The sequence below is a fragment of the Eupeodes corollae genome, chromosome 2 (genome assembly GCF_945859685.1).
Source record: "Eupeodes corollae chromosome 2, idEupCoro1.1, whole genome shotgun sequence".
NCBI lineage: Eukaryota > Metazoa > Arthropoda > Insecta > Diptera > Syrphidae > Eupeodes > Eupeodes corollae.
Window position 1 is genome coordinate 83,730,177 of NC_079148.1, and position 14,844 is coordinate 83,745,020.

The 14,844-nt window shown below is 35.2% G+C and overlaps 2 protein-coding genes, 1 long non-coding RNA gene and 1 other non-coding gene across 4 annotated transcripts in view; 2 read left to right on the forward strand and 2 right to left on the reverse strand.

Annotated features, from left to right (window-relative positions):
- Positions 1 to 3,853: 3,853 nt before the first annotated feature.
- On the reverse strand, positions 3,854 to 9,196 carry LOC129945092 (uncharacterized). The gene has a single exon (XM_056054750.1). The coding sequence runs from the start codon at positions 9,194 to 9,196 to the stop codon at positions 3,854 to 3,856; it is 5,343 nt and encodes a 1,780-aa protein (XP_055910725.1).
- Positions 9,197 to 11,803: 2,607 nt separating this feature from the next.
- Positions 11,804 to 11,876, forward strand: Trnaf-gaa (transfer RNA phenylalanine (anticodon GAA)). Its single transcript has one exon. It is a non-coding gene; the product is annotated as a tRNA-Phe (tRNA).
- A 1,973-nt stretch (positions 11,877 to 13,849) lies between these two features.
- Positions 13,850 to 14,341, reverse strand: LOC129945886 (uncharacterized). Its single transcript, XR_008781520.1, has 2 exons — positions 14,201 to 14,341; positions 13,850 to 14,113 (listed from the first exon to the last, which is right to left on the reverse strand). It is a non-coding gene; the product is annotated as an uncharacterized LOC129945886 (long non-coding RNA).
- A 94-nt stretch (positions 14,342 to 14,435) lies between these two features.
- LOC129945884 (serine/threonine-protein kinase minibrain) overlaps positions 14,436 to 14,844 on the forward strand; it is an 86,622-nt gene continuing 86,213 nt past the window's right edge. The window contains exon 1 of the mRNA XM_056055841.1: positions 14,436 to 14,636. The gene's annotated coding sequence lies outside the window, so the exon portion shown is untranslated. The remainder of the gene's footprint in view (positions 14,637 to 14,844) is intronic.

Below are 14,844 nucleotides of genomic sequence, written 5' to 3' on the forward strand. Positions count from 1 at the left end.
ACGTGACATCAGAAAAAACAATTATTCAAATTTATAACGATTTTATTTTGTACCTCCTTTTATCAGTATATATGTCTAGAGTGCGTCGTTATTTTTTTTTTGTGTCGAGTATGCTTTACGGGTAGAGTTCGTCGGGGCGGCGGCGGCGGCGGCGTAGGTTCCTCATATCCCTCCCTGTCGAAGTAGAGGCAACATTTTGCATCCCCTTAGCTACCTATAGAGAGCTCTTTGTAGGTAGGATAAAAGAGGTTGTATAGAGCCGCTTCATAAAAGGAAGACGGCGTAGATTTCCGGGAAGAACAAGGGCACTTAAGTCTCCTCCTTAAGTCTCTCGCACGGAGAAAGTCCCTGTTTTTTTTTGTTTGTGGATTAGGTGCACTAGGTACATGTATACATCTAAGGAGAAATTTTGTATTTTCCTTTGGTTTTTTTTTTATATAAATTTAAGTTATTTCAAATTTTCAATTTTTCTAATTTTCCAATTTTCAAATTTCGATATCATTATTTATTTTTTTTATATATTCCATTTTTTTTTGTTATAAGTCTGTTTAAGATAAATGTAAGTCACGTTACAGTGTAGTCAATTTGTTACGTTTTTTTATTTTATCAACTTTTGGCGTTCAGTACTTAGTTATTATGGAGTGCTTATTACAATTTTCAGAGGAGGTGTGGTAGGACTGGATAATGCTCTTCAGTGAACAGGGTTCTACAACGTTAACTTCAGCTTCACAGACTAGAGAGGGGAGTTCGAAAGAAAAAGCCAGTCGAACGGCCATGCTGCAACAACAGCCGCAGTGTCCCCGAGGTGCGTCAGGTCCGGCGTGAATGTCGCATCATCGGGTGGTAGTGTGTCAGGTCCAGCGTGAATGTCGTGTTGTCTGTTGTTAGTGTGTCTGGTGATGATGTGTCGGTTGTAGTGGGTCGATAGTCCTGTGTCTGGTGGTGGTGTGTAGGTTGTCCTGTGTTCTTTACGTGAAGTGGTAGTTTGGCAGTCGTGCTTTGGTTGTAGTGTGCAAGTCTGTACAAATTGTTTTGTTCTATTAGAGTTATGTGTTAATGTAAAGTTTTGGGATCGTTTAGGTTTTTTTGTAATGGCATACAATTTTAGTTATGGAAAGAGGTGAGGTCTTTCTACGAAGGTAAGAACCCCCCTCATCCGGCGAGCTTAGCCGAGCATCGCGAGCATGCCATCGCCTTCGTAGTGGACATTCTATCCCAACTCCCATACCCCTTATCCCATCCTAGTTCTGGCCTACACTTATGGGCTGGTCATTGAATCCTCCCCGCTCCTATCCTATTCTAAATCCCTTCCTTATTAACCCTCCTTATTGCCTCTAATTTCAAATAATGAGCAAATTGTTTTTGCGGATCTACCTATGTATATATGTATCAAAAATAAATCGGTTTATTTTACACATGGAAAACCCCATCAGGTAATAAGGTGTAAAAGAAAAGAACTGCTAATGCAACACATAGTTTTTTGTTTGTTGGTGACAATCCGGTGAAATAATAAAATTGTCCACTAAAAAATGTATTTTACAATAATTGTTGACCTTGAAAAGTAAATGTTTGTCTGAATGTTGTATTTTTTGCCAGCTATTTCAATTAAGCTTCACTCTCTGTCACTTAGGCAGGGTAGCCTACCAACAATATGGTTCCTTTTTTTATTCAGTCCATATAAAGAGAATAGAAGGAGTTCAAAGAAGATTCAAGCGCTTCTGCCTCCGTTCCTTCCCATGGTCCAATAGTCTCGAACTTCCACCCTAAATTCATAGGCTTACGCTCATAAATCTTCCATCGCTTTCTAAGCACAGAGAGTACATTCAGCTATGCTTTATTAAAAAATGAATCAATGGGTAAGTCATATCACCATCAATCTTGGAACAATTAAACTTTATTTATAGCCGTTCAAGTATTAGAAGACAAGCTCCTTTACGTCCAACATCAACAAGATCGAACTATGGTAAAAACAGTCTCCTCAACCAATTGATTTCAGTTTACAACAAGTATTACTTTGTGGTATATTCTGTAAGCGATCATTTTAAAAGTAAATCATTTAAATTAAATTTTTTCAACACTACAGTTTAGTTTTTTTTTTGGAAATTGCTTAAAGCTTTGTAAATCTATTAATCTAAGAATAAATGTTAATTAGTGTTAAGTTTTAACGTTAGTTTTTTAACGAATTCAATAAATATATTAATAAATGCGTGTTTATCAACCATTTTTTAAAACTATTAATTTCGTTAATAATAATTTAATGCAGTAAACTAAAGTATTGGAAATAAATTTACTCACCAGTAATATAAAAAGTACCTCAAAGTTCCATGAATGAATAGTGATAGCCAAAGAAAGATGACTGTTAGAAAATGTGTGAGAGGATTTTGAGATAATTGAATTTAAGTTGTTATGTTAATTAAATCATCAAATTAATTTTATTTTCTCAATGAGCATCAACGTATATTTAGGTGGAAATGGAAAATGAACAAATCTTCACTTATTTATTTATTATTTATTCATCAATCGAGTTACAATTACTCTTACAGCCTACGAAACGTACAATAACTTGTTTACATATATGTACATACATTATTTGTTAATAAAATATAAATTTAAGATATTTTTGAACATTTCTCTTGTATAGTGAAAATTAAAGTCAAATTCAACTATAACAGCATTAATCTCTTTGATACAGCGATTAATAGGCTCATTTGCGGCATAATTAGTAGTATGATAATCTTGTATGAACAATTGATTTAGATTTCGGTTTCTTAGACAACGACTTGGTGCATAAAGACTGATCAAATTGAGCAAACACAAACAATTGATGCGATTACATAAAATATCTCTTATAAATATGATTGAAGATATTTTGTGAGGAGGCATATTTTCTATATTCCAACCGAGCCTTTTAACAACAAATCGAGTAAATCTTTTTTGGACTCTCTCAATTCTTACTGAGTACGTGATATAACAGGGATTCCAGACTACACTACAATAATATAGAATTGATCTAACATATGAGATATATAATGATTTGAGAGCATACGGGTCTTTTAAATCTTTCGAATTCCGAATAACAAACCCTAACATTGAATTAGCTTTGTTGACTATAAAATCAACATGTTTGTTAAATCTTAAGTAAGAGTCAAAAATAACGCCTAGATCCTTCTTTTCATTTACTTTTTTTAACACGATATCTTCTAAAACATAATCAGACAAAATAGGAGATAAACAACGAGTAAACGTAAAACTTTGACATTTCGAAACATTGAGAAGAAGTTTGTTTTTATTGCACCATTGCGAAAGCCTATTAATGTCTTCTTGTAACAGATAACAATCAAACGGATTCTTAATACATGAAAATATTTTAAGATCATCTGCAAAAAAAAGACATGATGAGGTAGAAAAAGCAGAAGGTAGATCATTAATAAAAATGAGGAACAGGAGAGGACCAAGATGGCTTCCTTGAGGAACTCCAGATGTTCGCAAGTTTTTAAATAAAATAAAAACACACAAAGTTTTAGTGGACTGTATTCTATGATGGTTTAATTACGAATAATGTTAATAATCAGCTAGGATTTGAGAATGCATAACAAGACAGTTAAGGTTTTTATATTCTTCTTTGATCTTCGTTCGCATAAGCAGGTACATACAAATTATTTGCAACTTGTTAAAGAGAACAGTTTTGTGTGGCGTGATGCGCCTTATGTAATTTATAATTATGTAAAAATAAGAACAATTAGTGTTGCCATCTTTACGTTTTAGTCAAATATATAATACAATGATTTTAGTGATAGGTCTTTTAACTATTTTATATTTTAATCTCGAACATTCCGCCAGCCTTGAATTACATTCAATCATCCAGGGGTAGTATGCTTATCTTTGTCATAGGCCTTTTGAATAATCCTGTTTTGGTGCGGACGGTAGCTACCCGCACCAAACCATCGCCACCAGCATGGGTTGCAGTTACCTTACCAATCTTCCAGTAAGCAGGTGGAAGATTTTCGTCTTTAAGAAGAACGATGTCGCCAATTTTGATATTTGGTTCCGCTTTATTCCACTTCTGCCTTGGTTGCAGAGAGGAAATATACTCGGATGACCATTTTGACCAAAACCCTTGGGTGAGCTGTTGCACCAACTTCCATCGTGCCAGTAGAGACATCTTTACATTGGTTACGTCAGGTTCAGGAATAGCTACTAGTGGACGCCCTGTCAAGAAATGACCAGGAGTCAAATAGCTGGTGTCATCAGAGTCAGATAATGCACAGAGCGGTCGAGAGTTAAGTATGGCTTCAACTTGGGTAAGAAGTGTTGTCATCTCTTCAAAATTGAGTGTACTTTGACCAATAACTCGTCTTAGATGGAATTTGACTCGTTTTACTCCAGACTCCCAAGCACCACCAAAGTGAGGAGCGCCAGGGGGGATGAAATGCCATTGGATACCCTTTGAAGATAAGAAATCAGATATTAAGATATGGTTATTATAAGACGCAAAAAGTCGGTGTAGTTCACCGAGCTGTCGGGCAGCCCCGACAAAATTTGTCCCATTATCACTGCGGATATGAGCACATAACCCTCGTCTAGCAACAAAACGTTTTAGAGCAGCTAAAAAGCAATCGGTACTGAGATCACTTACTAGCTCTAAATGTAATGCTTTCGTAGTAAGACATATAAAGAGAGCAATGTAAGATTTAATTATTGGAGCTCTTCTGCCATTGTGTTGCCTTAGTAAAAAGGGACCTGCGTAGTCGCAGCCAGTATCGTAGAACGGATAAATACCATGAAGTCGATATTTTGGAATGTTGCCCATTAATTGACTGCTGGTTTGTTTACTGTGCCTATGACAAATTGTACAACGATGCACAACAGATTTTGCCAGATCTCGTAGGCCTACGATCCAATAGCTCTGCCGAAGGGTGGCAATCAGAGTTGTGACTCCAATATGATGATTGTCCGTATGACAGTCCGTCACAATTTTTCTTGTAAGGCTATGATCTTTATGTAATATAACTTGGTGTTTGCAGTCAAAATCAGTCTCCAGGTAGTCAAGTCGTCCGCCGACTCGTAGAACCCCACTATCATCTATGTACGGAGCTAGCCGCTTTAGTTTACTGTTAGCTTGAACGTAATTATTATTCCTCAGGTTTTTGATGTCATCAGATAATGATTCTTCTTGGGAGAATTTGTAAAGAACGTTTTTTGCATGTTGTAGCTCGGTTACCTTTAAAGGAGATTTATCATATTTTTTATTTTTCAAATTTAAATAAAATCTAAAACAGTATGCGAGGACTCGATATAGCCTAATCCATTTAGATAATTTCCCATTTAAGTCAGATATTGTTCCTACGACCTTTGTTGTGACTTGAAGAATCATCTGTTCCCTTGAACGCTCTTCTTCTTGGGTTGAATATGTTGCAGCTTCCGTATCTGGCCAATGGTTTTGACTCAATGAAAGCCAAGAAGGACCTTTCCACCAAAGATTGTGTTGTATTAAAACAGATGGAGTTATACCTCTACTAGCGCAGTCAGCGGGATTGTCTCCTGATAAAACATGTAGCCACCGAGCATGTGGGATGGAATCTAATATGAACGATGTTCTATTACTCACGTATGTTTTCCATTTTCGAGGATGAGATGACAGCCAGGCCAATACTATTTTCGAGTCCGTCCAGCAGTAGATGGAATCATCCTTGATTCTGATAGATGTTTTTAGGAATTCAAAAAGTCCAGCAAGCAAGTGTGCTCCACATAACTCCAGCCTGGGAATGGATACCTCTTTCAGCGGTGCAACCTTAGTTTTGGCCATTACTATATTAACAGAAGCAGAGCCATCGGATAGTATTCTGCGACAGTAAATTACAGCTGAGTATGCCGCTGAAGAAGCATCGCAAAAGCCATGAAATTGTACCTTATTTTCCTGTGTGAATAGAATTCGTGGAATATTAATTTGGTTCAAAAGATGAAGTTGAGTATGAAATTTTGTTGATTCCTCAATTATTTCACTAGGTAACCTATCATCCCATCCAATCTTTAGGAGCCACAATTTTTGCAATATTATTTTTGCCATTATTATAGTTGGAGAAACCCAGCCTAAGGGGTCAAAGATCTTTGATATTTCAGACAACAGCTTTCTTTTTGTGGTTAAATCTGGGTTTTTTTGAGAAACATCAAATAAGAAGCAGTCAGTTACAGGATTCCACGATATTCCCAATAAGCAGATGTTAAATTCATTTGGAACTTCAACCACAGAGCTAACCCTATTTTCTATAGGTATATTCGAAATAATTTCTGGACGATTCGAAGCCCATTTTCTTAAACTGAAGCCGCCAGCCGTGAGCATATGGTCTAACTGTGACGCAAGTTCTCTTGCTTCATCAATAGTATTTGCACCTGCCATACAGTCGTCGACATAGAAATTTTCTATAAGTGCCTTAGAAGCTAAAGGAAATCGATGACCTTCATCTAAACTTAGCTGTTGAAGTGTTCTTATAGACAAGAAGGGGGCAGGTGAAGTTCCATAAGTGACTGTGGTAAGTCGATAGTGCTGTATAGGTTGATCTGGGGAATCGCGCCATAAGATGCGTTGGAAGTCGCGATCACATTGTTGTACTTCAATCATTCGAAACATTTGCTTTATATCAGCTGAAAAGCAGTATTCAAAGCACCTATAACGCAATATAACTGTAGTCAAGTCTTGTTGTAGAGGTGGACCTGGTAACAAGATTTCATTTAAAGACTTCCCGCTACTAGATTTACAGGATCCATCAAAGACAACGCGAAGTTTAGTAGTAAGACTATTGTCTTTAAACACAGCGTGGTGTGGCAAATAATACAGCTTGGTATTTTCCCTATTTATTTCTGCCTCTGAAACAAGTTCCATATGTCCTAAAGCTAAATATTCGGACATAAAGTGTCGATAGTCGTCTCTAAGCTTATTATTTCTAGCAAATTTTCTCTCCATAGCGAAGAGTCTATTTTCGGCAGATGTATACGAGTGTCCTAATGCTTGACCTTGAGAATTAAAGGGGAGTCTAACTGAATATCTACCAGCTTCATTACGTTGCACTGTATTTTGATATATCTCTTCTGCTTTTTGTTCATCTTTTGTAGGTGGGATCGTTCTAGTTGGTAGTTCTTCAGTTTTCCAAAACATTTGCAGAGTTTTGTTTAGATCATTTTCTTGAGTCGATATATTACATTGGACTTCCGAGTCAGCCAAATGGGGACCACAAATTACCCACCCAAACAGAGTATTTTGGGCAACTACTACCTTATCCTGGATAACCTGCTCTTTACAAAGAATTGAGAAGAAGTAGTCAGCTCCCAGGAGAATGTCTATTTTCTTTGGCTCATTAAAATGGGGATCCGCCAAATCCAAGCAGTTGAGCTTGTCCCATGTTTTTATTTGGATTGGCACAGATGGTTGATCCGACGTTATATTACCGAAGACTAAGGCGGAGATGTCCAGACAGAGTTTTTTATTAAAATGGGAATATATTTTTAAGTTGGTTCTACCTTTAGAAACACCCACCTTGCTAGCTGAGAGCCCTAGGATTTTAACATTAGCTGGATGTCTGGGAAGACCTAAACGCTCGGCGCACGCGGATGTTATCAGAGTATTTTGACATCCAGAGTCGAGTAAAATATTACAGCGTTGTAAATTTCCCTGGTAATCTGCTACGAAGACCATTGCAGTTGGAAGCAAAGCATTGAATTTTATTAACTGGTTCGAAGCTTCGGAGCCATGGGACAAAAGATTATAATTTTGATTGCTAATAAGAGCGCTGGATTCAGCTGTAGTGGGAATCGCTTTATCTTCAGGTGTTTTTGGCTTCTCTAGGTTGTTTGAGGTTGGAGGGGTAGATGTGCCAGCATGGGCAGAAGCAGTAGAGCTTGCGCTAGGTTTGTAAGTCACATGTAGAGAAGAGTGGTGTCTCAAATGACATTGCTCACAAGAATGTTTGGAGGGACATTTATTTGCTGTGTGTCTAGCTTTGAGACAGTTAAAGCATAACCTTTTAGTATTAACGAATTCCCTGCGTTTTGCTGTGTCTAATACTATGTACTTTGGACAGTATGACAGATGGTGATGATCTAAACATTTTGGACAGGCATTATCGATGGCAGACAAGTAAGCACGAGTTGATTTATATTTTATAGGAGCTGCCGCACCTGTAGTTTTAACGCTTGGTGTCGACGGTCCTATCTCTAATGCATCACAACGCAAATTCAAAAACTTTGTTAAATCTTCTATTGTTGGATAAGCCTTTTCTACTACATGCTCAGCCCATGCTTTATGGGTATCACTATCTACCTTTTTTAGTATAAGTGCAATCAGCCATGGATCGCGTCGCTCTGCTCTTGGCCCTAATGCCCTTAAACCTCGTATGACCTGATCAAAGGTGTTAACAACTGAGCGAAGCAGTGTCGCGTTCGAGGAGTCTATCCTTTTAATGTCAAAAAATGTTTTAACTAGTGATTCAATGACTTGCGATGGTTTATCAAAACGCTCTTTTAATTTTCCTAAAGCTTCCTCATAATTGGTTTCCGTCACAGCTAGGTGCTTAATCATCTCCTCTGGTTCCCCTTTTAGTAAACCCTTTAAATATTGAAATTTTTGAACCTTGCTAAGACGCTCATTTTTGTGGACAGTGGTGTCAAAAATATCCCAAAACGGTTTAAATTTATCATATTGACCATCGAAACTTGTCATTTGAAGATGAGGCAAACGAACCTCTTGGCGATTGGAAGTACTCTGACTAAGCGTTTCCGCTAGCCGTTGAATAGCATTAGTTTCACTTGAACCTACTGAAGTGCTGCTCAGGCGCTCTAAAAATGTTGTTTGTTGATCGACAAGCTTTTGAAAGGCATCTCTAGTAACAACAGTGGAGTTGTGAAGTGGTTCATCGCTTAGGGCAGCAGCTTGACGCTCAGAAACGTGCCTGGTATATTCGGCCTTTAGTTTGAAGTACCTATTCTCAAAATCTGCCATTTCAGTTTCCCTGTCTGGCGGAGCCTCACCTAACTCTAATATGTCATCGTCAATTTTAACAAACTCTTGAAAGAGAATTTCAATTCTGTCTAACCTAGCTTGTATTTCATGAATGGAAGTCTCGTTGGTTATTGTGTTGAGAAAGTTCTCAAACCTAGTTGCAGTGCCTTTGCAACGAGAACGTTTAAGCTTTAGCGCGTCCATATTATTTTAATTTTGTTGAAATGTTCAATTCGCAAATAATATAATTTTTTAAATGTTACCTTATGGCTGGATAGGTATACTTCTCTTATAATTTAGTTGATTTAACAGCGATGGTTCCTTATATTTCAGCAACGGGATTCCTTTTGTAGAAACAGCAACGGTATCTCAAGAAACGGCAATCTTAATTTCAGCAACGGGAACTGTACTCGTACACAAGCCACAAGCAACGATCACCAACACCGGCAACAGCAACAGGTCGCACGATTTACACTTAATAGTTTGTTTTTTTTTCTTTTCTTTTGCAGCTAGGCACTTTATATTATTGCAGCATAGGCACACGATTCAAATTAATAACTTTTATTTAGTTTTTTAAAAAGAATTAATTTCATCCGGCTCGAAGGACCAAAAAATGTTCGCAAGTTTTTAAATAAAATAAAAACACACAAAGTTTTAGTGGACTGTATTCTATGATGGTTTAATTACGAATAATGTTAATAATCAGCTAGGATTTGAGAATGCATAACAAGACAGTTAAGGTTTTTATATTCTTCTTTGATCTTCGTTCGCATAAGCAGGTACATACAAATTATTTGCAACTTGTTAAAGAGAACAGTTTTGTGTGGCGTGATGCGCCTTATGTAATTTATAATTATGTAAAAATAAGAACAATTAGTGTTGCCATCTTTACGTTTTAGTCAAATATATAATACAATGATTTTAGTGATAGGTCTTTTAACTATTTTATATTTTAATCTCGAACACCAGATGTCACCCTTATTGATTTAGAAACTGTAGAATCAATTTTAACATGTTGAGTGCGTTCTTTAAGATACGAACTGAACCAATTAAGCATTTTGGAATGAAAACCTGTTTGATTAAGTTTATGTATCAATAAATTATGATCTACCCTGTCAAATGCTTTTGCAAAATCTGTGAAGATTACATCCACTTGATAACCATTTTCGATATTATTTAGAACATAGTTTGTGAAAAGTGTTAAATTTGTGCAAGTTGACCTTCCAGACATAAAGCCAGTTGATAGGGATATATTGTTTCTTTTAACAGAAAACTAAGTTTATCACAAATAAGTTTTTCAAACAACTTAGGAATCACTGATAATTTACTAATTGGCCTATAATTTGAAATATCTTGTTTCGAACCACTTTTATATATTGGAGTAATAAAGGAAGTTTTCCAGTCACTCAGAAATTCTCCTTTTTCAACCGATGTATTATAAATAAAACACAAAAACCTAGCAATCGAAGAAGCACAATTCTTTAGAACTACAGCTGGAACTTCATCGGGACCGGCAGAAGTATCTTCAGTAAGATCAGGTAAAGCCTTTTCAGTTTCTTGTAAGGAAATGTGTATGCTGCCAATGTTGATGCTGCTATTAGAATCAACATTTTCAAAACTGTTAGTTTGAATTGAACTTAGATGATTTGATTGAAACAAATTCGAAAAAGCATATAGAACAACAGTGTAGTTAAGAATTGCTTGGAGAACCCATATCTACACTTCATGATAGGATTAATAGAAGAAATTCTGATGGGCTTGAGCTGGTGATTCTTTCAATTATTGTTCTTACAGAAGATGAGAAATGCAAAGCTGCATTTAAGCTCACCAATTAGGTTCTGAATGTTATTTAAGAAACGAAAAAAGAATAAAACCATTTTTTTAGTGGAAATAACGAGAGAAGAACGTTGAAATATTTTTGAAAATTTTGAAAATGGTTCCGTGATTAGAAAAAAAAACTATAGAAATTAACTCTAGAGATATTTTGGATAAGCCGGCTCCAATATTTAATGAAGACGGTACTTCATTTAGTTTGGCTCCAAAATCAGGGTAAATTATCGACTCTTAAGGCTTAAAAACTTATATGAGGTTAAAGTATGTAATGAAAAAAATCCTACCGTACTACATACATATTAGTCTTCAACGCCAACGGAGTACGATTACCTCGAAAAAAATAATTCTGGTTTGTCAGAAATCCTCCATCGACAGTAGTTGAAAATATACTGAAATTCTCGATAATTGATTGAATATAAGTATTTAAAAAAATCCAAAAAATTGTTTTGCATACAAATATTGCTGTTCCTATGACAAAGTTATAAGAACACTTTTTCATTTTAGTATTCAAATACTTGCGGTTGTGTGCCATTTGTATGCTATTTTAAAATTGTCGCTTCAATATTTTTCCCAAAAAAAGTAATCATGTAGATATTTATGAATTGGCTGACCCACGATAAAAAAACTACTGCATGTTAATTCTTGGATTGCTCATAATGTAAGAAATGATCCATCTCAAAAATTATAGAATACCTTAGGGGAAACAGATTTATCCAAGAAATTTGTTTGGGTGCACAAAAATCCTTCTTTCTTATTAACAAATCATTAGAAAGAACTAATAGGTATGTAGAATACTTTTTCTATTCTTTTGATAAATCAAGGTGTCAGTAATTCCTATATTCATTATAATAAAAAGTAACTTACTTCAACAAAAAAATCAATTGATATTCAATAAAAATGCAATTCGCATAACTTCTATTCCAGTTATATACATACTTTTAAGACTTTATAATGTGAACTATATACTTTCTAAATTGTGCCGAAATAGCTCAGTTGGGAGAGCGTTAGACTGAAGATCTAAATGTCCCCGGTTCAATCCCGGGTTTCGGCAGAATTGTGGTTATTTTAAATTTCTTTCGGCAGAAATGTGATTATTTTAAATTTCTTTTTTTACCAAAATTGTTTTCTTTGATGTTGTTTAAATCAAATTTTTGATTATGAGCGCATTCAAGCAAACAATTCTTCTCTGGAATTTATTGTGAATGCCTTTCATTAATTCTCGATAGGAACAACTAACCAGCAAAGGTTAAATAGAGTAGATACCTACTTATTTATTCAGGGTTTATAGAAACGAATGTATATGGTATACCTACCTAAATATACATATAGGTATATTTTTGTAGATGTATGATGGATTTTAGATTTTCAATTTTGATCAAGTTGGGAATTCTAACTCAACATTCTCAATTCTCAAAAAAAAAGTAAAGGCTTAGTTAGATTTAAAATGCGTGAAAATAAAGTTTAGAAAAACTAGTGAACATCGCAAAACATCCACCTACTTGTTATATTTAATTTATATTATATACCTACATACATAACTCGAGTACATAAATGTACAAACAAATGATATGTCTAAATCTTAAAAGGTACATAACTCATACAACACAATTACTTCCTTTTTTATACCTGCAAGTCCACTCCTATTTTTTAACAACTAAAAGCTAGGAAACTTTATTCTCCATTCGATAATCTCCAACCTCCAACTGCATACCTACCACCCACACCATAAAAAACAAGTGGTCGCCGACTCGTCTTCGCCAACCCCAAACTTTAAATGATGATGAGTATTGTAACTTATGAGACTACTACAGCTGGCAAGTGGCAAGTGCCAATGGCGAAGCAAAAAACATATTCTGAAAAATTTTGTGTTGCTATGCGCTCGAAAGATTACGCGACAGCTTATACACTTTTTCCTTGTAGGATTTGTTTGTTAAAGCAGAGCGAAGTGATGCCTTTTTGTAAACATTCATTTACTCAAAAGAGATGACTAGAGGGTGTGGGCTGCCTTGGAGACTGTTCTCGAAAAAGCGACAGTTAAATCTTAAGCGTTGAGATGAAGAACTAGAAATTAAAACTGGTAACCGTTTGGTTGTGGGCTAAGCTTAAAATATGTGTCAATGTTTCATACAGCAACAAAGATTTTTTCTTTTCTCTCGGATTTTGTTGGCTTTGCAAAGTTATGGCTCATGCCTTTTTTTATTTTTCAGCTTTATAAACCAGCTTTTAAGGCAAGAGCCTTTATCTATCATTGTAATCCATTATCTGGTTTTGCACAGAATTGTAAATTTAAAAACCTATTGTTAATGAATTATTTATAATAACACAGCATGAACAAAGGTTGTTAAATTTTATAAGAATTGGATGCCTTATATTTTTACACAGCATTAAAACCTTACTATGTACCGAAAATGCTGAATAATGCTTATGACATTTTGAAGCATAAATATATGTACATAAGTATATCATCGTGCTTAGACAATCTAAAAAACTGAACAAATTATGTACGATTTTGTGTGTAAGAAACATATAAAAACTGTAGCACCTTGATGAAATAACTCAAAATAAATCCTTCGATTTGTGAAACTCCCTTTTAAATAGATGAACCCTTTATAATACCCCAAATTACTTTTTTCTATTGCCAAATATAAAGAATGGCGTTCTCAGTAACTATTCATTGCTATCATTTCTTAAATTCCAATCTTAAACATTATACTTTAGTTAATGTGAAACGAAATTTTACTGGGTGTTCACTTTTATTTTAAACATAACAAAAATAAATCTAATCGTTTTTAATCTTCCTCGTCAAAGTTATTTAATAAGGCTACTTCACGCTTTAAGATACAGGTGGCGTGAAATTCAGTGCAATAAACCGTTTAGAAACTCAACATCTTCGATCTTAGCGCCCTCAAAACCATGTCACCTCTACGTTCAATAAATAACGTAAAACATCGAACTCTCCAAAATATTTGGACGCGAATAAAACATATACCACACCTTACATATACCCTTTTCGCAATTGTACTGTTTTTATGTCTATCACCTGCATTGTTATTATATTTCCAATGCAATCAAACAGACCAAACATATAACATATACGAAAAAATAAAACGATCAATATGGGGCATCCATAACTTTTTGCTTCCTTTTCTAACTCACGCTTAAACAAATCGACTCTGCCGAAATAAGTGAAATGAAAATATTGTGCGTTTCGTCTTCAGTTGCTCGTACTCGTTGCTCTTCCTAACTTCGTTGTAAGCCTGGGAACTGAAACCTCGTCTCGTCTGAATTCTGAAATTTTAATGCTTTAAATCTCAAAACACACAACGACTGACGACAATAGAAAATTTCATTATAGAAAATTGCATCTAAATATACCTTTTTATTGCAAATGTGATTAAAATGTAATTGAATAGTCTACGGAGCGTAATTTGTACTCTTAACTGTGGTGTGTGGATGGGTTTAATCTTTTAATGATTTAAGTAACAGCAAAAAAAAATGTTCGTCGGGTTTGGGTTTAGGTTGATGTGAAAAAATGCCCCTACAAAAAAGTTGTTAAAGTGTTTCCTTCTACTATGATACATATATATCATTCTCGTTCTTCCGCACTGGTTTTCAATTAGTGTGTTCTCGGTTGGTTTGGTTGCGAAAACGCCTGCTAAATTGTCTATCAAGTGTGTTGGTGTTGGCTGACGACAATTCCCAGAAAGAAAAAAGTGTTAAATATAAAAATTGAAAATTATGTGAATTGTGTATATGAATAGCTTGCATTTTAAAGCTTTAAAAAACCTCGGGAAAATATTAAATAGAAAAAGTTAGTGTTAAAGTTTTTTGTTTTATTAATTCTTGATGTTTTTAAAAATTAAGTATATTTTTTTTAATAAATACTGTGGTAGATATTTGCTTTGTATGATAACCCATCTTTTCGCTCACCCATGGTCGTAGATTTGCTTAAAAAAATGTCTCACTCTAGCGCATGTCGTGCGTGCGAGTTTATGTCATTGCCATCATTTTACAGTTGT